This window comes from Taeniopygia guttata, chromosome 4A, assembly GCF_048771995.1.
Source record: "Taeniopygia guttata chromosome 4A, bTaeGut7.mat, whole genome shotgun sequence".
In the NCBI taxonomy this organism is placed as follows: domain Eukaryota; kingdom Metazoa; phylum Chordata; class Aves; order Passeriformes; family Estrildidae; genus Taeniopygia; species Taeniopygia guttata.
Genome location: NC_133029.1, coordinates 14,940,286 through 14,962,765, shown reverse-complemented (window position 1 = coordinate 14,962,765; position 22,480 = coordinate 14,940,286). Strand labels below are relative to the sequence as shown.

The following is a 22,480-nucleotide window of genomic DNA, read 5'->3' as shown; positions in this document are numbered from 1 at the left end:
TGCCCACGTTCATAGTGGGCTGATGCATGAGCGAGACCCTCTGAGCTGCACCCCAACAGCATCCAGGGTCCCTCATAAGGATCCCTGTGCCCTCCCGAGGAGGAGGACGGGCAGGCCCAGCTTTGTCCCATCTCCAGGGAGCATCAGAGCTTCCCTGTCGCTGCGGCATTTCCGGCGGCAGTGGCAGGAATGCGGTGGCCGCGGGAACAATGCCGGCACCTAGCGCTGCTCCGCTCCGTGACAGCACAGGAGCAGCTGCCCAGGCACAGCCCTGCTCCAAGGAGCCGGCAGGAAGCAGATGGAGATGACACCGGCCGCCATTTCCTGCGGCAGGACGTGAGGGCTTTCTCCAGCACCGCTCCCCTTGCTGGCCCAGCAGGGCCTCGGGCACCACTGCTCAGGGCTGCCAAAGCCGTGTGCCACACACCCTGCTGCCCCCGGCCGGACCCAGCGCCATCCCCACCACTGTGCCAGCACATCAAGGGTGCACCCAGGAGCTCATCCAGCAGGAACCAGCGGCATGGGACCCTCTGCCACTGTCCCCAGCCCTCAGCCACCCCCAGAGCAAGCCTGGAGCCCCAGGCAGGGCTCTGTGACAGTGCAGAACTCCATGAGGGACGGCAGGCCTGCCCTGCACAGCCCCCAGACCTTGCACAATGGAGGTTTATTTGGAACGAATGGTTTCCCAATAAATTATGTAATTTAAAAATTTTAAGGATAAGAAAAAGGCAGAAGGGAGGGGAGCCTGCAGCAGCTCAGCCAGTGCATGGGGACCGCAGGGCCACACGACACCCTGGGCTAAGCCCAGGCACTGGTGGGGGCTCTGTGACCACAACCCCCTCCCCTTCCTTGGTTTTGGCCTCCCTTACCTGAGGCCATGCGGCCCCACAGGCCTCTTAGTGTTTCAGTGGGACAGGCCACTCTTGCACCCTCAGTCACCAGCCCCAGGGCTGTCCCCTTGGCCAGCTGAGTGTGACCTTTGCAATGCAGCCCCTCCAAGCTGCTCCTCTGGCCCCCAAGGAGCATTTGTGGCTCCTTTCACTCCCCCAAAACCTGCACCCTCTGCTAGCACCACAGGAGGGGAGAATGGACTCCATCTAGTGGCACTGGGTGACCCAGCCTGTCCTACTCCCACACTGTCGGCTGGGCTAGGGGGACAGCGGTCCCATCCTGCTCACGGTCCCATCCTGACACACAGGACAGCCCAGGAGGAGCAGAGGGCACCTCATGGCTCTGCCTGACCCTGGTCACTGCGAGCCACCCACCATCCTGTGTCCTCGGGGGAAGCTGGGGCAAAGGGAGAGGAAGGTGAGGGCAGAGTGGGGGGTGCAGGGACAGAGTTGTGTGCCGTGGCCCTGAGTCCTGCGAGGGAGGGAGAGGGGAAAGGCCATGCCGAAGGGGAGAGGCCGAATGTCCAAACAACCTTCCTGGGTCAGCACGGTCCATAGCACAGTGATGGCATCAGGGCTGGCACGGCTGTGTGGCAGAGGGTGGCACATATCCCACAGCAGTCTGGAGTGGTGTACACACCAGCACACGTACCTGGCACTGGAGGGACGCAGTGTGCCATGGCCTACAAGAGCACCAGCTATCCCCACCCTTCTCTACAGCAGCTCTTGGGAGGTGGGGGTGACACAGAGAGAAGCGTGACCTGGGGAACTGGTGGTACTGCCACGGGACGATGGGTGCTGGCACAGTGCTCGGGTATCGACAGATCCACCGGAGGTGGATGGCAGTGCAATGAGCGTGCGGGTCCTCTGCAGCGTGGGGTATGGCGCGGCAAGGAGGGGGAACGTCCCTTCCGACTGTAAACACGGCACTTGGAGAGCTTCGAGCCTTTACCCTCGGAGCTGGCAGAGGCCCGGCTGGGGCGCGGGCCCGGCTTTGGCACACGGCACGAGTCACTCTTCGTCCCCGGTGAGCAGGAAGCTGTAGAGGAAGTTGATGGCGCGCTGGCGGTCCTGCTGGGTCTGCCTGGCCATCAGGTTGGGCGGAGGGCGCAGGAGGAGGCTGGAGAACAGGGCGGCTGTGGAGGCAGATAAAATCAGTCACTGGTGAGGAACGAAGACCTCGGGGGGTGCAGGAAGAGGCTGGGATGCATCGAGGGCTGCAGAAGAACAACACTCACCGATCATGGTGGCACTGACGTTGTTGTCCTCCGAGTACCTGAGCAGCTCCCGCAGGAAGGACATTAGGTACCGAAACACGTTGCGGTGGCAGCTCGGCAGCTGAACGATCACCTGCAAGGAAATGGTGTCAGGAAGCTCTCCCAGTCCCACTGCTGCAGCCTGGGCATGTGGGCACTCCACAGCAACTTACCACAGCCGCAGCCTGCTACTGATGGCACCTGTGGGCTGTGGCTCCTGGTGACACTGCTTCAAGGAAAGCTGTGTCACCAGGAAAAAGTCCCCAGTGCCCTGTGGCTGCTTCCTGCTTAGTTTCCAGTCGGATCCCAGCTCTCACTGCCCCGAAACCTCCCCCTCTGCTCAGGGACATGCTTGACCTGGCCTGCTGCCCCGCCAGCTGTCAAGAGCCATGCACAGCCCTCCACGAAGGACAGGAATTGTAGCTCTGAGCAGGTGCTCAAGCCCTCAGGACCAGGGGTGGCTCACCCCTCCCTGTTCCCCATGTGCTCAGGGTGAGACAGGGCTCACTTGGGGTCTCTCTGGAAGAGCTGCCCGTTCCCCCAGAGCCACTGCCAGCCCCCAGGCAGGGAGCAGGCCCAGAGGCACGGCACAGCCCACAGCAGCAGGAGCTGCCCTGAGCCAGCAGCAGCCCCACACGTCAGCACAGCCCCACACCTGTCGGCACAGCCGGCTGCTGTGGGACCCCTCCAGGCACCGCTGGTACAGCTCGTAGCAGATCACAGGCTCTGGCAGAGCCTCCAGGAAGATGAGGAGAGCTTCAGCCACAGAGTGATTGCTGCCCGCTGGAGCACTGGGAATCAAGGGTCATGCTGAGCAGAGAGATCCCCTCCCTCCCCAGATGCTCATCTTGCAGGAGGTCACACAAGTTCCCTGCCTGTCTAACCTCTCCTCCTCCTCCTTCTCCTCCACTGTCCCCCATCCATGAAAAACCCTACACTGCATTTCCCACCCTGTGGCTGCACAGGAGCTCCCTGCTCCACTAGCTCCTTCTCCAGACCATGTTCTTCAGTATCCCAGCTCCTGCACTTGGCACAGCCCTGCAGAAGCTTCCAGAGCCCCCGGCTACTTTGCCCAGCACAGATTCAACTTTGAGAGAGGTTGTGGGGGGACCAAGGGGAGCCCATTCTTGCCAGGAACCCTGCCAGGTAAAGCTCTCCTGAGAGTGAACTGTCCCAGCAGAGCTGAGATGCATCAGGGAAGGATACGGATTGTCTCGGGAATGCTGGTGTCCAGGCAGTCAATGATCTGCTCCAGCTCTTCCTGCATGCCTGGAGTCTGGAACAGGTCCTCCTGTCAAAAACAGCACAGGGATGGAGTAAGACACCTTCCTCACAAAGGCTGAGGCACGTAGGGACTGAAGGTGAGTCCCAGTGAATGGTGAACCCTGGGACACCTGCCAGTGCCTTGAGCACAGGGAAAAGCCTTGTCCTGTAAACACCAAACTGGAGCTGATCTCCAGGTGTGTGTGAGGAACCAGGTCACCAGGGGAGCTCCAGCGTGGCAGAGGCCCTCACCCTCCCTCTCACCTGGTGGAGAGCATGCTTGAATAGGTGGTCCACCAAGAGCCAGATCTCCTTTGGCACCTGCAGTGGCGCCCCACTTGCTTCCTCGCTGTCCAGGGAGCCCATCTGCAGGACGGATTTCTCCTGGGGAGAAAGCATACAAGGGCTCAGGGAAACCTCAGCCCTTTCTGCCTCAGGCCCTTAGTCCCTGGTAGGGAATGCTGCGAGAGGGGAAGCAGCAGGACCCTGGGGTGCTGTACACTCACTTTCACAGCACCAGCCATTGCCCCACAGGTCCTGGCTCCTCTCCCCTCTGCTGCCCCATGGAACAACCTGCCTGCTCTCTCCAACAGCCCCCTCAGACCTCCAGGAAGTGGCTCTGGCTGCCCACGGTGCCCTGGCCCCATCCCAGCTCCCACCCTGCAGCCAACAGAGGCTGGGACCCCCAGGTCCTTGTGCTGGGGGAGCTGCCACGCTGGGGAGCCCAGCCCCATCCCCACTGATCCCACTCCTTCCCTGACTCCGGGGTGCTCCAGCCACAGCTGCTCTCAGGGCTCTGCAACTCTCCTGATTCCTGACGTTTCTTCCTTGATTTTCCCAAGGAGAGCTCTCACTGAGTACAGGCCACCACTGTCATAGTTCCTGTTTACTCCTGTGGAGCAGCTGACGAGCTCCATGGCTTAGATGTCTCCATCACACCAAGCTTTAACCGGATCCATGTTCTTGGCTTGATTTTACTCTCACTTCACGATCACTCATGTTCCTGTGACTTCCAAGGAGGAAGCCATGCCCAGCACTCCCAAATCCAAGGAGGAAGCCATGCCCAGCACTCCCAAAGCACCCAGAAAACAGCACAAGCAGGACACAACCCTGCCACCAGCAGAGAAGTCCACAAGCTACACAGAAAGCACCCCACTCCAGCTGAGGCAACAACTGCCATGGCTGTGCCTGCAGCACACACAGCCACTGACAGCAGCTGGGGAGGCTTCCCTGCTATGCCCACAGACACCCCCAGCTGACACGAGCCCTGGTGGCACAGGCAGTAGCTCCACTTGCCACACAGCACTGCACAGCTCTGCCCTGCACAGCACCAGGTCTGACCCTGCCAGCAGATAAGGAGTCATGGCTGCATGGCTGCCCTGCTCAGCCACATGCACTGCCAAGGTCAGGAAGCAGCATGTCAGGCAAGAGCATTACAAAATTCCTCTAAGAGGGAAAGGGGGACAGCTGCAGACCCTCTCCCAGGACTGTGGACACTCTTCCCGGGCTGAGGCTTTTCTACAGAAACCCCCTATGCCAGGGCATCACTGGAGCCCAGTGCTGGAACAGCCCTTGGCATGACTGGGAGAGCAGTGGAGATCCCATAGAGGAGATCCCAGGTATTCAGAGGAGAAGCCTCGGGGCAGAGAAGGAAGAGGAGGAGGAGGAGCAGGAGCAGGGGAGGAGGCGGGTGCGCTTGGCCGGGCCCCGAGCGCCCTCTCCTGCCGCCTGTGAGGAAGGGAGGTACCGCCAGGTCCTTCCCACGGGAAGATGCTCCCAAAAAATCCAAATTCCTCCCTTCTCCTCCGCCAGGAGGGAATCTGAGCGCTTCACGTGGTTAAACACCCGAGCTCGATCCCCTCTTGGAGAGGGAACATTCCTTCCCTCTCCTGTTGTACTCTGCCACTGCGCTGACAGCCCAGAGAGGAACAACTGACTGGGATGAGGTTCAGAGCCAGAGCAGGGAGAGGATGAACACCCCCAGCATCTCCCACCTGCTCTCCCAAGGAAGTTTTCCTTGCCTGGCTCCAGCACCGAGCACGGGTGCCAAGGGAAGCAGCGATCTGGGCATCGTGGCCATCAGAGGCAGCAGCCCGAGCTCCACTGCTTGGGGAGGCACAGAAACATCCAGCTCCTGCACAAGGCTCTTCCCCGGCCTCCACACGGACAAAATCAGATGGAAGGAACAAAAGACCCGAGTTTCCCACTCCAGCCCTCTTCTCACAGGTCTGAGAGGATGCTGTGGTGAACCCCTCCTTATGGTCAGAGGTATGTCAAAGGCTGCCAATCTTTTTTTGGGAATATCCAGCATAGCTCTCAGGATCAGGACAGTAATTTTTTCCCCCTCAAAGCAAATTTGGTGGGCTTTAATATCGCAGTTGGGTTTGGCTCTGGGGTCACTGTGTGCTCCTCCATGCTCTCATCCAGCCCACAGCTGTGCTAAGAAGCTTTGCTGGCAGCCATGCCCCTCTGTGCTCCCCTCCCCTTCCCTCTGCCACAGAAAACACGGGAAAAGCTCTCATTCTTTACAAACACACGACTGAGAAGCAGACTGCCACACAGCAATTGCTTGTGTTACCTTTTCTAAGAAGCTGTCTTCTTCCTGAGAGCAGCAGGAAAGAGAGGAGAGGAAAAAGTGTGGTTAAGAGGGAGAAAGCACTCTTGGATTAACTCTTGTGATTAAGCAGAAGCCTAATTTGCATTACAAGAACCCACTGAACACCAGGTCCTTCACACTTTTTGCTGACACGGCCCGAAGTTAAACCTGTGGTGAGAGATTTGCCTGCCAATTAACAACAATCCTGCTCATATGATGCACAGCCTCGTCAGGATTTCTGGAAAGCCCTCCAAGGGGCTTAGACAGCACCGTTCACTGGCCAAAAGCCAGGACATGGGCAGGTGAGATGTGTCTGCCAGAAAGAAGTTCCCTGGTCAGAATCACTGTCCCTATGTTATTTCAGCCATCTTCCCTTGTGACCAGGCTAGAGATAAAAGGTTCCCTGGGCTAAATCTGTGTTTCTGAGTCTGTGGCAGCTGTGGAGCTCACAGGGTCCCTAAGCAGCTTTCGGTAGGGTCAGGGAAATGAGGGTTTGTTCTCGAACCCGGCTGCTGCAGCCTAAGAGCATTAGCATAGCCCAGAGAGGAGTGTGCCAAGCCCTCAGCATCCCCAAAGAGCCATCCCTGTACAGCCAGGGCTGGCTGGACACTGCTCGTGGGTCTGCAGGAGGAAATGGAAGCAGGCTGTCCATGCTGAGTCTTGGCAGATCGACCCTTCAGGGTGGGAACAGCCCCAGCGCATTCCCAGGCTGAGCTGGGAGCAGCTGCAGCTCCCATGGCACAGGGACACCAGGAGGGAGGAGCATCTCAGGGTCCCCTGTGGCCTCTGCAGTGCCTGCTTCCTCTGGAGCCTCCCTGAGTTCTCAGAGAGCCACAACAGACTGTCCTCTTCCTGAGAACAGCTTGCTCCGAACAGGAGCTGGCACAGGTTTCTCTCCTGAGGCACAGGGGGAGGGACACAGTCACAGGTTTGGGAGGGCAGACAGCCACCTGCACGTTTTGTAAAGGGTGAATCATCTCCACCTCACCCCCCAACCTGAGCCTGGCTGCTCACCTCTCCACAGAACCACAGAGTGGTTTGGGCTGGGAGGGACCTTAAAGATCATCTCATTCCGCTCCCCTGCCATGGGCAGGGACACCTTCCACTATCCCAGGATGCTCCAAGCCCTTCCAACCCAGCCTTGGACACTGCCAGGGATTGGACAGCTCTGGGCACACTGTGCCAGGGCCTCCCCACCCTTACAGGGAACAATTTCTCCCTAATGTTGAGCCTTCAGCACAATCTGCTCCTGACAGGGGTTCTTCAAGAGGCTTTTAAAACCCAAAGTAGGATGCCAAGAAAAAAACCAGAATGAGACACTAATACTGAAATCCCAAAGGAGAGGTGCTCAAGGGACAGCAGCCATGTCACTGTCTGCCTCCTGGGAGAACCAGGAGAGCCATTCCCAGACAAACTCCCACCTACACGATGCTACCTGCACCCACCTACTGGAGACCCAGTCACCTCAGCCCCTCAGTGACTGGATCTCCAGACCTCTCTCCACTGAAAATGATGAAGTCTAGCCAGGCTGAGGAAAATGTTGGAGGCAGTGAAGGATGAGCCCATGCAAGTGCAGAAGGTTCTTAACACACAGACACTGCCAGCCTCACACAGCCTGAGCAGCACCAAAACCCAGGGAACTGCACCCAAATGTTTCAGCTTGCAGGGCAGGCAGCACCAGCAGCACTGATTCAGGCAGTAAGTGCTCAGCTTGGGCTGACTGCAAGGATTTCTCAGCTCAATGGTAAAATCAGAACCAAAAAACTTAAAATTTCCCCCACGTCCATAAGGAGAGCTGTGTCCCTGCTGCAGACACTGGAGCAGGTGCTCCTTGCTGATTGTTTTGCCTGCTTCGTTTCTAGATGTTTCACTGAGTAACAGGAGAAGGAAATCTATATATGAAAGGAGAAGAAGCCTCAATGGACTCTTACAAATCTAACAGTGTGTGTCTGTGAGGGCAGAGCCAAGAGTCTGGGCCCAAATTCCTCTCTATCAAGGAAAAAGTTGGTGCTGAGCTGGAAAAAGCAGGTGGAAAAGCAACCAAGGCCAATGAAATGTTCCAGACATACTTCTAAAACAAGACTGACTATAACCAAATCCTCAGAAATGTGAGGAACCTGAAGCCTGGATCAGGCAAACAATCTTTCTTGCCACCTGCATCCTGCCTATTCTGAATAATGTGTTAAAAAGGCAAAATTCTCCTATAAAATGGGCTTCTCTGTATATTGGACTTGTGAGAAAAGTAGATATCTACAATAAATTATGGGAACTGGAAGAGGCAGGGAGAGGCACTGGACAACTGCTTAAAGGATAAGAAAATGTGGAAACAATGGGAGTGGAGGCTGGCAAATCTACAGAGGTGGAAAAGCAGTAGCTTACTGGACAAAAAACTGTGACTGTGGGGCAGGGGAGGAAAGGGAGAGGGAGAGGGAGAGGGAGAGGGGGAGGGGGAGAGGGAGAGGAGATCTGTCTGCATCACAGACAGATCTCTCCCTGATGAGCTACCTCTCACCCGAGGCATTATCTCTCACTGTGTGGTTGGTGTGGGAGGAAATGGCCAGAGAGGCTGCACCATTGCTCATCTGCTGAGCTGTGTCCTTCAGCACCCCACACCCACACCACAGACCTCCTGCTTCTGCTTGCTCCTTCCCCTGAGCAGTGGGAATGTCTCCAGAAGGAAAAGGCCCCTGAGGCACTCACCATAGCAGAAGAAGCCCACATACCTTGGATGAGAGGACCCTAATCACATCTCTTATGACACCACAGTGCCACCCAGCTGAGCCTGCCAGCACCAGTAACACCAACATGAGGTGCTAGGATCACTTTTTTGTCCCATCAAACAATATTCAGAGCCCACACAGAAGAAAGAGATAAAGTACACGCTGTCAAAAGCCATTGGCTCTGGTAGACAGGAAGAATAAAAGAGCACCTGAAGCTCTGTGAAGTCACTCAGCTCAGAGGCAGCACAGACAGCCTGACCTGCAGGTAGTGCTCCTGATTTGGGAGCAATCAGAAAGGAATCAGGCTTCTCTGAGTTAGAAGAGCTGCTTCAGAACTCACCAGGTCTATGAGCTTGGTGACTGGAACTTCTCGGATGGGTCGCTTCATCCGGCACAAGGCCTCGAGCGAGGTGCCAAAGCAGCTGGGCAGGTAGGTCCCACTGATGGTCAGGAAATAATCCTTCCCTCGGTCCAGGTGCAGGACAAGGATATCCTCAATTTTATCCTCGCCAGAGTTCAGGAGGGTGACGGAATCCTTGCTGACATACACGTCCAGGGAGATCTCCGTGCTCTCATCTGCAACACACTGGAGCTCTCAAGAACACACAAGACACTCTTCAAAAGTGTCTGTGAAAGGCTTTTCTTAAATAGGCTTTCACAGACACTAAAGAAAGGCTTTTCTTTAAATGGACTCCAAAAGGGATGATGGGGACAAACATACAGTAGCAGGGACAAAGGCCATACAGAAAAGACAAACAGACAGGACTGATGGCAAGGAAGGTGGGACACAGGAAATACAGGAAGGACTGAGTGGAGATGGGATGGGGAGGGTCTACAGCACCGCACTTACCTGGCTCCAGGTAACCTTCACAAGGCTCGGCCCGAAGCCATGGCTTGCAGTAGTGGCTGTCATTGAGCTTTGGGATGAAGGAGAAGTGACAGGTGACCTGCCCATTATTGGTAATCTGGAACTTCTGTTTCTGCAGCTGACGGAACTTCACGTTCTCAAACTTGAACTGCAGAGCAAAAAGAAATCAAGTGATATTAGTGGCCAGGGTATGGCCCATGGCCAGCCCCCCACAGACTCTGCAGTGGCCCCTCAAAGCTGAGAGGAGTCCACCTAATGCAGAAGTCCTGCCATGGAGCCAGTACAACATGTCCTCACTAACCCAATTCCTAATCATAAGATAAAGGATAGAGTTCAATTTTCTATAATCCAGTTCGTTGAAACAAAGTCTTTGAAAGAAGTTCTGGCACTTTGAAGGCTGCTGTGTTTGGGCAGTGACAGTGATCCCAGTTTCATCCTCACCTCTCTCCTGCTCAGCTCCAGTGAAGGAAGAAAGTCATTCTCCATCCTGTCCATGATACGAACAATGTCTTCAAACAGCTTCCGATACTTCTGCTCATCCACAACCTTCACCTGTGGGAGACAAAAAACACTCAATGAAGCTTCTGACTGGCTTTCACAGGAACTCTCTTGATCACGAGCAAACTGCAGAAGTGAATTATTTCTCTAAGCACTTGCTTCTGTAGCTGCAAGGCTGAGAGAGTTCACACACTCATGTGCTGCGTCTGCAGCTCTACACAGATCTCACCCCTGCGGGTGTTACCAGGTGTTACTGGGCACTGGTCACACAACTGGGAGATCACTGGAGGCAACCTCTGTGAGACAGCATTGGTAAGCTGCAGCATTTCTCATGATTCTCCAGTGGGAAAGGAGAAAGGCTTTTCTTTAAATAGACTCAGCCTATTCTACTCAGTGCAAGTGAGGCACACATGAGGTGCCGTGTCTGGTTTGGGGCTCCCCAGTGCAGGAGAGACATGGAGCCCCTGGAGTGGGGCCGGCAAAAACTACAGAGATGCTGAAGTGCCTGGAGCATCTCCCTTACAGGGAAAGGCTGAGGGAGCTGGGGCTGTTCACCCTCAAAAGGAGACAGAGCTGAGAGGGGCTCTCAGCCCTGTCTGCTCCTGTCTGCAGGGAGGGCTCAGAGCAGGGCCCAGGCTCTGCTCTGTGGGGCCCAGCAATGGCACAGGAGGAACGGGCAGAAACTGATCCAAATAAGTCTCACCTGAACATGAGGAAGAGCTTCTTTGCTGTGTGGATGACAGAGCACTGAAATGGTTTTCCCAGAGAGGCTGTGAAATCTCCCTCAGTGGAGAGAGTCCAGAACTGCCTGGACACAGTCCTGTGCCATGTGCTCTGGGATGGCCCGGCTGGAGCAGGGAGATGGGACCCAACAACCCACTGTGGTCCCTTCCAACCTGACCCATTCTGTGACCTGAGCCATCCAGGGAGCAGGAGGCAGCAAAAATGGACATAGAGTGTCCTCAATTTGCTGCACCAGAAAACCTGAATTTGCTGTCACTCCCCACTGAAGACATCCAGGTTTGAACCAGATGACACATCTGAGGCAGCACAGGTACAGCCAGGTCCAGGCTGCTGCTGTGTCTCCATGTGGAGCAGGGAACAGTGGGGCCCACCCATTCCAGTGCTGCCAGATGCAGCACCCCCACAGCAGGCACGCCTCAGCTGGGTTCATCTGTCCTCTTGCAACAGCCTTAGCAGATGTGCCCTGACTCCATCACTGCCTCCCACAGTAATGCCTGGGATGCCTGGCAGTGCTGGGATCCTGCCCCAACAAACACACAAACCTACCCCGATGTGGAACAGGGCGCTGACGGGCTTGTGGTCACTGGTCTTGAGCTCCATGTGCCCGCAGTACCGGAGCTGACTGACGTTCCCTCCTCTCCAAAGGATCCGATCACACCACGCTGGCACACGGCACTTCCCACTACAAAGAAAAACAGGTTACCAGGGAATCCAACAGTCCTGTCCAAGCTGTTCCTCTGTGCAACAAGGCAGTTCCCTCCACCCGTATCATAACAGCAGGGACGGGATGACCTCCTAGCACTTACCCCAACTTGAATTCTGTTATTTCTTCTGCTCTCTCCCCCTTTCCCAATACAGCAGATAAAATTCCCATCCTTTCCAGTACCAGCAAACAAAATAACCCTCAGTCGAGCCCTTTTCCACAGCCTGAACCATGTGTGCTGTGACCCAAGCTGCACGACTTGTGCTGCCAGACCTTTCTGCCCACAATCCAACCCATCGCTTATTGTTTCCACTACGGAAAGTCTACTCAGTGATTATTATTATGTTGTGAAGCCTGAATCCTGGGTTATCCGTCTTCAGCTTAACTACTGTGATGATTCATAAACATGCCAAGTCAAATTCAATCACTACACGGTCTGAAAGTCCTTCTTAGGAGTTTCTCCCTTCGGAGCAGCCCCTGCAGCAGATGCAGCCATGTCTGTGGGAGGCACCAAGCAGGAACCACAATTATTATCACAGTGCAGCCACCCTGTGGGTGTGCAAGTCAGGGGACAGGGTGACTCAGAGAGCCTGTTTCCTTAGCTCTTCAATTCTTTTTTTATACTGTTTGCCTGTCCCTGGTAATAGAAAAAGCCCCCAGTGGAGGGTGACCTGAGCTCACACTTCACCTGCCTTCATGCAGTGGGATCAGCAGCTACGGAGGTTTAAGGGATGTGCCTGGTCAACGCACACAGGGGCTGCTTATTGCAGAAAGCAGGAAAAAAAGGAAGGCCAAGCTAACACTGACAGGTATGCACAGTTCTAAGAAGCAGGAAATCAAGTTTTGTGAGAAAATGCATTTTATGTCATAGGTAAATACACTCAGTTGCAGCCAATGTACCTGGAGTCCCAGCGATCTGTTTTAGAGTCATATTTATATGTGGGGATGAAGTTAATATCTCCCTCCATGAAATCTGCAAATGCTTTCTTCTGAGTGCGCTGAATATTCAGCTAAAGCAGAAAAGAAAGCTTTAAAAAGAAAAAAAAAAACAAACCAAACCCAAAACCCCCTCCCTCACCACAGCAGTGTTAGCAGATCTACAGGCAGAGCAACCATGGCCTGTGGCCATTCTGTGGGATTCACAGACACCCCCAAACTGCCTCTCAGACCTCACACCTTTAACACACAAGGGGAATGTTTTCCAAACAGACCGAGTACAAATTGGCATGGTACTGCTCACCTGACCATGCAGGCAGCATCCAGCAAGAGTTAAGGGAAATATTAATTACTAAATGCTTTCATCAGTTTTCAGGCTTAAGATTGCCATCATTAATCATTCCCCAACAATAATTTTAGCAAAAGCCTCCAGGATTGCACTTGCCTGACAACCTGACACCACCCTCCTTTGCTCCTTGCCTCTTCTGCAAAACCTCCTGAATGTTTTCCTCAGTAAGACCTAAGCTACAGCTGTTTCCTGAACAAAGCTCTGTAGTACAGCAAAAAAATGAGCTACAGAGGACAATCAGCCAATTTACTGTTAAACTGTGTCAGAGGTGATACTGCACCACTGCTGTTTATATTTCCTGAGTGCAACCCTTCACCTGAAGGGCACCTGCCACCAGCTTCTGTGTGCTGCAGGGAAGTGCCGAGCAGGGAAGGCGACAGCACAGAATTCAGGTCAAACTGGCTGAGCAGATTTGGACTCCAAACCAATACCTCTTTCACAACACTGATCACAGCAGCTTTTGCTGCTGTTACAAATCTCTGTGTTCAGCTTGTAGTTTGTATTTAAGAGAGAACTCCTGCACTGAGACACAGACACACTTACACAGTGACTGCCTGAGTTACCCAGTTACCCCACGAAGGACAATGTGGTTTTAGGGGGATGTTGCAACCAGCACACCCAGAGCTCTGTCAGAGTCCAGTGTCTGTGTCTGTGTCCAGACCCCTATTGCAGTTTGCCATGGAATTATGTAGGTTGGAAAAGTCCTCCAAAACCATTGAGTCCAACAGTTCCTCCAGCACTGTCAAGGCCCCAACTAACCTATGTCCCCACGTGCCACCTCTACATGTCTGTTAAATCCCTCCAGGAATGGGGACATCACTGCCCTGGGCAGTCTGTGCCATTGCTAGAGAGCATTTTCCATTAAAAAAATTTCCCTAATATCCAGCCCGAAGCTCTCCTGGCACAGCTTGAGGCCATTTCCTCTTGTCCTGCCAGTTGTTACCTGGGAGAAGAGACCAACCCTGACCTGGCTGCACTGTTCTCTCAGGGAGTTGTAGAGAGTGAAAATGTCCCCCTGAGCCTTCTTTTCTCCAGGCTGAGCCCCCCCAGTTCCTCATCAGATTTGTGCTCCAGCCCCTTCCCCAGCTCCATGGCTGCCAGCTCCTCCCTAGCAGAGGCATGTCCCAGTCCAAGATGACCTCCCAGGGATGGGGAGAATGTGAGTAAATTCACTGACCTGGTCGTAAGTCAGCAGCTTCTGAAGTTCGTTCTTGCTGATGAGATTCTTCACTTCACTGGCATCCAGCAGACACAGCCTGTAGTTCAGGTCTCCCAGCCAGATAACAACGCTGCAAACAAAGATACACATACAATCATGGAATGGTCTGGTCTGGAAATGAGCTTAAACCTCATCTTGTTCCAGCCCCCTGCCATGGGCAGGGACACCTTTCACTATCCCAAGTTGCTCCATGCCCTGTCCAACCTGGCCTGTAACAATTCCAGGAATGGAGCAGGCACAGCTTCTCTGGGCAGCCTGTGCCTGGGCCTCAGCACCGTCACAGGGAAGAACTTTGGGAGCAGATCAGCAGTCAACAGCTCCCCTTTTGAAACAACATTAAAGCTGAGACACGTGGAAGACAAAAAGGATGTATTAAAGACTGAGTCCAACAGCAGAAATTTCTAGTGACAACAGATGCTACAGGACTAAATCCATCTCCTTTGGAATTCCCCAAAGATTGAAAACTTGGTTTAGTAGGAGATAATGCATTTGTCTCAGTCTGAAAAAAGCCAGAGAACAGCACTGACTCTAATGAAGCAAGACCAGTGTCACACAAAATCCAGCTGGTGTTGAGGCTCTTCTCATGTTAAGAAGAGGGTCATGGTGGAGCTCATTAAGTGGAGCCAGCAGGACAGGTGAGGCATCTGTATCTTCAGGGTTATCCCTCATGTGACACCCTGCTTTTACCTGTTGGTTTTTCACCGCCTTTCCTTCAACCAGAGCAGGCCACCTACTGAGCCAAGACCACCTGATGCACTATTTCAAGAAGCAGAATTAGGTTTCTGGAGTTTACAACCTTTCTGGACATTGTTTCCCATCCCTGCTATCAGCCAACCTCACCAGCACCTGCTCCCACCCTGCTCCTCTCCAGGCCTACAGCCTTCTTGCTATCAGCAGCTAAAGAAACACTCATGGGACTCACTCTTTACTCCATAAAGGTTTCATTTAAAGATTAAAATTTAAACCTCTTGCTAGTACCAAAGCTCTTCCTGTTTATAGTCAAACCTCAACGTTTCCATTAGTGGATTATCAAGGATAATCTACTATTTGAAGTTTTTTTTCTGTACTAATCCACTCTACATTTTTGGTTTTTAAATGGTTTAAGTATTCATTAGAGAAGTACCAACCATTTGTATTCTGTTTAGGTACCAACCATCTGTATTCTGTTTAGGCCTGCTGAAAAGGAAGTTATACACAAATGCAAGGACTGGGACACTGGGGACAGGGTGCACAAGGCACTGCAACAAGGAGGTGACCAGTTTGTCTGCAGGAACTGCAGCACACCACAGCCCTTGGGATTTCGAATTATTTTATTAAGCCAGAAAACTTATCTGCATCAGAGCTCCTGTTGGTGTAGTTCTGACTTGGGTCACTTCACACCACTGCCAAAGGGTACAACTCACTCGTGCTTCATGATGTTGAGCTCAGACAGGCAGTCTGAGCTGGGGATCAGGAAGCTCATCCGGGCACAGATGTCCTTGTAGTCCTGGTTTCGGCGCTCAAAGTCCTCCACGTGGGCGGCCAGGTGGGAGTTGACGACACAGAAGGTGGTGTTGTGGAACATGAACCTGATGGCCACGCCACCCTTGTTGCCCTAGGGACAGGAGGGACCAGTGGGGTTGGAGCAGGTGGCAGGTGAGGGGACTGGGATGGCACAGGTGAACCAAACCAGCCTGTGCCACTTCTTGCATGGATACAGGGAAGAAACAAGCTGGCCTTGGTGACTCACCATCTTTCCCATGACTCCTGTGCCCACAGACTCTGTCACAACCTCTCTGATATTGCTCAGATGATCCTTCTTAGCAAATATAACCAACATCATCCCAACCAGGCGGACCATTTGCACCTGCAAAAATAAACGGGATCCTGAATTCCCAGAGAGGCAGTGGGAACACAGCTCTGACCTGCTCTCCCTGATGCTCTGCTGCTCTGGCTCTCCCTCTTTCTCATGTTCTCTACTCAATCCCTAATTGCAACAACAGAACCCAAAGGGTCTCCTGTCCACAGCAGGTTCTCCTGTCCACAAGGTTCTTGGGGTCCACCTGTCACCCCCCAGGAGCTGTCAGTGGTGCTGAGCCCACGCCATTCCCTACTCTGGTCCCTCTCCCTCCCTACAACAGGGTGGGCAAAGAGAATCTGAATGAATGCCCAGCTGTTTGTGACTCAGGTCTCAGCCCTTGCTGTGCTCTAAGCAGCACAAGCAGAGAAGGCTGCAGGTGCAGTGGGGTCAGAGCCCACCTTGGCTTACTGTGGGCTCCAGCGCAGAAGGGAATGGACAGAGATGCTCCTATTTCCCTGAGGCAGACATGCCTGAGGCATGGGGCAGCAAAAGGCATCTCAGCTACACAGGCTGATTCATTCTCAGGAAATACTCATTCCCTGAAGCCAAGGGCCTCTCTGGATCTGAGCAGTTATCTGCTTCCACAGAGCTCAGCCCACAGGGGCTAACGCTGTCCTCACGTGCCCTGTCCCAGTGGGGATCTCAGGTCTGCTGCTCATCTTTTATGTGTGCTAAGCAAACACTGCTCAGTCTGTGACCTTCCTGCACCTCCAAACGTGGTATCACCCCTCTGAAACAGTGACATCACCACTCTGAAACTGTGACAAGGCCTCACCTGCTTGAGCACAGCCTGCATGCTCACCTCTATGCACAGAAACATTCACATGTGTTGGGATTAAGTTTATGGAGTGAGGAAAGAAGCAGAAAGAAGAGAATTTGGTTGCAAGAGCCCAGCACCCAGTCTGCTCTGCAGGAGCAGAATTTGCAAGTGACCACAAACCTTATCTACAGCTTCAGCCACTTCCTCCTCCTGCAGCCATATCCTGTGTTCTCCCTTTCACTAAGGCGGGAGAAATTCACCCGAAACTAAAGGGAAACAAAGGGAGGAGAGGGAGCAGGCGCCTCTCTGCAGTTTGAGCCCTGACTCCTGACTCTTCTTGATAGATCTCAGTTCAGCAAGACACTCTATTCCCTGCTTCATTTCCTGTAACACCTGCTCAGAGCAAACAGTATGGGGTGTGACAGCAAACACACAAGCTACGGAAGAAAGGGAAACCCATTTGTGTATTCAGGACTGATCCCTGCAGCAGAAAGGTTTGTCACAGCAGAGATAAATCCAATATCTTGCTCTAAACTAGCCAGAACAAAGTCCTGCTGCCACAGCTGAAGCAATTCTGACTCAAGGTAGCAGCATCTGGAAGATTTCACTTCATAAATCATCCCATTCCTTTGGGGAAAAGCTATTCATTTAATTTACCAGCTCAGAACACACCTGGCTTCTATAGTACAGGATGAGAAAATAAAATAGGTAGAGAATTTGAACCTGCTGCTTCCCTTACACCTACCTCCTACTTGATAAAGGTCTTGTAGTCCCCACCTTTATAAATGTCTACTTCAAAGCACAGTATTTCCTGCAACTGTGGTGCAGAAACAGACTCTCCAGATTTAACTTGACACACTTGACACATGCTCAGGCATGCACATGCCCAGTACCACCTTGGTTTCTCCAAGCCTTGCTCCTTGAGCAGGGAGGAAAAGGGCAGCCCTTTTCCTTTTTCCTTCCCATCATGCAGCTCCGTGACAAGCCCCCATACCACTGTGCAGAACTCACTTTCTTGTATTTGGCCTTAGGGTGCAGGGACCTCTCCACAGCAGACAGCCACTCCTGCTCCTTTGTAGAATCCAAGTAGAAAAAAGCCTCCGTGCTGAGGTCCAGTTCCTGGAACCTGGAAACCCAAGAGCTTTGCACCTCCAGCCTTCCTGCACATCCCCCTCTTCCTACAGAAATGTGAAACCTCCAGCAACAGCCCTTGGAGGAACAGCTCCTTATGGCCACTTGCTAAATAAAGCAGTAGAATTCCCCCATAGTGCCTTTGAGATCCTACCCCAAACCCCCCGAGCAGCCCTTTCCCTGAGAAACACCACTTTAGGCAGAGGACAACAAGTGAGCTCTGCATATAAAATCTGTATTTCCAGCTCTTCAGGAATATCTATTATGTCATGCTAGCTTTGTTCAACCTGATCCTCTGCCTCATCCAATGGCTTTTGGCTCTCAGACAGCCCCTGTGTGACACAGCTCAGCTCTGTGCAGCCTCTGAGAGCACAACAGGAACCTAAACCCAGCCCAGCCCTCCTGGATCCCCCCACAGCTGCTCACCCAATGCAGTAGAAATCCGGGGGCTCCACGTCATACACCAGCCATGGGGTCAAGTAGCTGTCAGGAGACTGCCCATTCACATTCCAGGTTCCCACAAAGAACCTACAACACAAAAGTAGCTGAGCTGTTAGAAACACCAAGAAAATCACAGCAGCACAGCAGTGTTCTGGCTGGAAGCACACACTGTGAGCTGTCCCTGCATGGAGCAATGACTGCCATGGGAGAACTGAAAGTCACAGAATCACTGAGGTTGGAAAAGACCTCTAGGATCACCGAGTCCAACCTGTGCCCAATCCCCACCTTGTCACCCAGCCCAGAGCACTGAGTGCCACATGCAGGCGTTCCTTGCACACCTCCAGAGATGGGGACTCTTCCCTGTGCAGCCCCTTCCAATGCCTGACCACCCCTTCCATGAAGAAATTCCTCCTGTTGTCCAACCTGAACCTTTCCTGCAGCAGTTTGAGGCCATTTTCTCTTGTACTCTCCCTTGCTCCCTGGGAGCAGAGCCCAACCCCCCTGGCTGCCCCCTCCTGTCAGGGAGCTGGGGAGAGCCAGAAGGTCCCCCTGAGCCTCCTCTTCTCCAGGCTGAGGCTTCCCTGATCCCTCAGTCGCTCCTTGAAAATTCTCCCAGGCTTGGCTCACTCCCAGTGACAGTCCCCTGAGCAAGGCATTCCACCAGCAAACATCTGGCTCTTTGAGCATCATGTCACGAGGGGCAACACCACGACACTATGGTGGGACCTCAGTCTTCACTCTTTCTGCCCACCTGCCCCAGCCTTACCAAGGCTCAGGACATCTGACATACACAGAGAGAAGACAAAAGGAGCAGCTGTCCCACGGACATGAGACTTTTGGGCTGTACCATCCTCACTGGCCACTTGAGTTACAACCCCTCACCAGCTACCAATCCTGGGTGAGATCCAAGCTCAGAGGGGAGATCCTGCAGCTCTGTCCTTCCCTCCCAGGTCTCACCTGAAGTTGTGCAGGTTGATATAGGCCTTCTCCCTCTTGGCCAGCACATGTTTGATGAGCCCCTCTCTCTGCCCCGACTGTGTGCTGGGCAAAAAGATCTTGCGCATCGTGTTGGTCACCTTGGGCTGGTCTCTGGATGTGCCTTCTCTCTCCCGGTGAAATCTAAGAAGGAAGCAAGAGCAGCACTAGAACTAGTTCTGCTGTCTAGGAAGAAAAGTATAAAAAGGGAACAGATCCCTTACTGCTTATTCTGAGGGACAGGAGGAGGTGGGGGTTCCCGTCGAGATCCCGTCTGGTGGTTTTGCATGTTTCTTTTTTCTTCTAGGCTCAGAGTGTTGAAGTCATCCTCAAACCCCAGAGCTCCTGTAATGAAAAATCCAAGAAAAACACCCTGAGAAACAATCTGAAACAGCTCAGATCAAGAAGGAAAAAATGTAACTCCACAGAAAGCAAAAAACCAAATGAGAGTAGGAATACATCAACTGTGTGACCCTGGAAATGGGAGAAAGGGGCACTAACCACAAGGCAAGGCAGGAAGAGGCTCAACATTCACAAACCAAGGGTGAAAATAGCACTCAGGAAGGAATTAACAAACAAGGAAGCATGGCCAGACCAGATCCCACCCTTGGCACCCCAGCACTGCACAGGCCCCGGAGCAAAGCCAACTGTACCTGGAGACAGACCTGTGAGGCTCTTCTCCACCTGATGCCAAATAGCTGAGTCCTTAGGTTCAGGAAGAGATGCTTTCAGGTGAGCTGGAAAAAAATCCATTCCTGTCAGAAACTGCTGGCAGAGGATTTCAGATGCACAGGGGAGACTCTGCTCACCTTCCTGTATGCTCTGCACTTCTGACAGGAATCCCAAGCAGCGCTCCTCGTCAGGGATCTCAAAGAGCCGCTCCGGCGCCTCGTCACCCTGGATCCGGACCTTGCAGCCTGCTTCAAACACACTCACTGAGTCAGCCCAGGCTGCCTCAGAGTCCCCAGGCTTCCCACTCAGCTTCCAGGTGTTGTTTGTGATGGAAACCTGCATCTAAGTTACCCTCCCTGCACTTCTGAGGTCCCCCCACCCTGCCTGGGGTATCCCCAGCACATTCTCCTGGCTTTAGGAATCCTCCTTACTGCAATTTTGCAGAGAAGAGCTCTAAAAGCAGGAAGAAAAACTGCAAACATTTTGACCATTTGCGTTTCAAACCTTGTCTGTCATGACAAGCGAGTGTCTCACAGAGCCAGATGACAATGTCAGAGGGAAAACAATCCCTGTTTGAGCAGAGGACAAACACAGAGCCTGGGGGAAGACTGGAAGGCAAAACAAGCACCAGTGGCTGTTCCATGACAGGACCTTTAGCTACACCACCACCCTTATGAAACTTACTGTTTGTAGCTATATCAATCAGCAGAGTTTCTTCTGCCTCTAGAAAAGAGAAAAACAGGATCAGTAGAGCTGACGCTGGATGCTGCAGTAATTGAAGACTCATAATTACACTGCCAGCTACCAGCCATGAGTAAGTCCTGACAGGAACAAAGAGCTCTAATTTACATCTGTACATTCCTAACGGTTTTGGCAGAGAGAACCTGGACAGTCACCTCCCAACAAGGGTCCCAAAGAGATTCCCACCACACAGTTCTCACACACCTGGCTGGTTTTTCCCCATCAGTGCAGCTACTTTGGGAAAGACCAACATGACAAGGAACTTCAGAGCTTCTCTACAGAGCAAAAACAGGGGCAGAACATCCTGAACTGCACACAAGGGAATGAGCAAATTCAGGAAAAAGGACTTTTACTCCTTACAAGGATTTGCCCCAGGGCCACTTGCTGCTATTTAAGTTCTTCCAAAACAAGGCCTAAAGCCCTTCATCATTCAACATGTGGGATGCTGAGAGCTTGGTAGACCTTAGGAAGTTTAGATGTAAACATGCAGGAAAAAGCAACAGCTCCCAACTCTTGGCATAGCAGAGAAGTCTGAGAGACAGACACCAGCAGACAGCAAATTCCAGACCCTGAAACCAGGTGCTGCATGTGTTGGCTCTGTGTGATGCCAAGCACACCACGCACTGGAGCCAGCCAAGTTCCTCACAAGTTCATGCTGACATGGAATGACAACTTGCTTGAATGAGGAACAAGGGGATGCCATAAAATGTGACTTGCTGCTTCACAGGGAAAGGATTCAATCTGCTGTGGCTCAGGAGACAGGGCAGGAAATACCATTAAATTTAAGGTTTGTGGATGAACAGCAGGGGATTCTCGACCTTCCCCCCAGCAGTCAGTACCTTGCACACACTTAAAACGGCTGTTGATGGGAATATAATCCGGATCAGAGTTTTCTTTCTCCTGGGAGCGAATAACCACCCTGCAGAAAGAAGGAAGGCTTGTAAAAACCCGGCAGGAACGCACACAAACAGGAGCTGTGTGTACAGAGACACAACGTTTGATTTTTATCGCTAAGCTTCTGGGGCAGGAGTTGAAAAAGGCAACGAAGGTGAGCCCGTGCAGGACGCGGATACCCCGGGGGAGAAGTAAGAGCTGTTGAACTCTCCGGGCCACGGGGCAGGTCCAACACCGGGCTGGCAGCGGCTCTGGTTACCGGAGGAGCATCGTGGAGCCGGGAAGGCACCTCCGGTGAGGGGAGCCGGGCGGGGGGGCACGCAGGGATGCCGAGAGTCACGGCTGTGGCAGCTGGGCGCGGAACCGAGCCGTGCCCAGCCCCGCCTCGGCGGCACCGAGCGAGGCGAGGCGAGGTGAACCGGGCCCCTCCGCGCCCGCACTCACTCACTCACTCACCCGTAGCGGCCGGCCCGCCGCTCCAGGCCGAGCACGCACGGCTCCCGCCGCCCGGCCCGCACCTCCGCACCAGCAACGCTCTTGGCCGCAGTTAAGAAAACCTCCGGTGACCGGCCTGCCCCGCCCCACCGCGGCCCCCCGCCCGCCCGGCCCGCCGCGCGCGGTGGATACGAGCAGGCCGCGGCCCGCGGCGCGCGCCTCCATGGCAGCGCTCGCTCTCCGCCGGCTCCGCGCTGGCCACGGCCGCGGAGCTGCACCGCCCGCCGCCGCCGCGCCCCCTGCTGGCGGGAGGTCCTCGCCGCCCGCGCCCCTGACGTGCGGCGATTGCGCGGCAGGAACCGGGAGTGCACCGGGAGCGGGCGGACTTGTGGATCTGCCGGGCTCCCCCTGGATGTCCCGCACTTCGCTTCCCACCGCGCGGCGGGAAAGGGACCGGCCGGGACCGGGGCCCGTCCCGGTGTTTGCCCCAACCCGCGAGGAGGTGCGGGCAGCGCTCGACCCCGCCCCTTTGCTCCCGCCCCCGGCGTT

At 53.8% G+C, this 22,480-nt stretch overlaps 1 protein-coding gene across 5 annotated transcripts; it reads right to left on the bottom strand.

Moving 5' to 3' along the window:
• Positions 1-1,820: 1,820 nt before the first annotated feature.
• On the bottom strand, positions 1,821-22,466 carry OCRL (OCRL inositol polyphosphate-5-phosphatase). 5 transcript variants are annotated; one of them, XM_030272755.4, is made up of 24 exons: positions 22,124-22,466; positions 21,953-22,032; positions 21,442-21,521; positions 20,546-20,584; positions 19,999-20,109; positions 19,843-19,926; positions 19,414-19,534; positions 19,172-19,333; positions 18,200-18,301; positions 17,654-17,768; positions 15,772-15,888; positions 15,446-15,636; positions 14,001-14,112; positions 12,439-12,548; positions 11,382-11,517; positions 10,035-10,145; positions 9,576-9,741; positions 9,066-9,301; positions 5,988-6,011; positions 3,674-3,793; positions 3,353-3,437; positions 2,802-2,929; positions 2,129-2,240; positions 1,821-2,026 (listed from the first exon to the last, which is right to left on the bottom strand). In XM_030272755.4, exons 1-24 carry the CDS (start codon positions 22,154-22,156, stop codon positions 1,902-1,904), a joined length of 2,700 nt encoding a protein of 899 aa, XP_030128615.1. In that variant the 5' UTR covers positions 22,157-22,466; the 3' UTR covers positions 1,821-1,901. The 5 variants fall into 5 exon arrangements, with proteins under 5 accessions (XP_030128615.1, XP_030128617.1, XP_030128616.1 ...); XM_030272757.4 differs by having other exon boundaries at positions 19,855-19,926; positions 22,124-22,297; XM_030272756.4 differs by having other exon boundaries at positions 19,999-20,106; positions 22,124-22,296.
• Between the last annotated feature and the right edge of the window lie 14 nt (positions 22,467-22,480).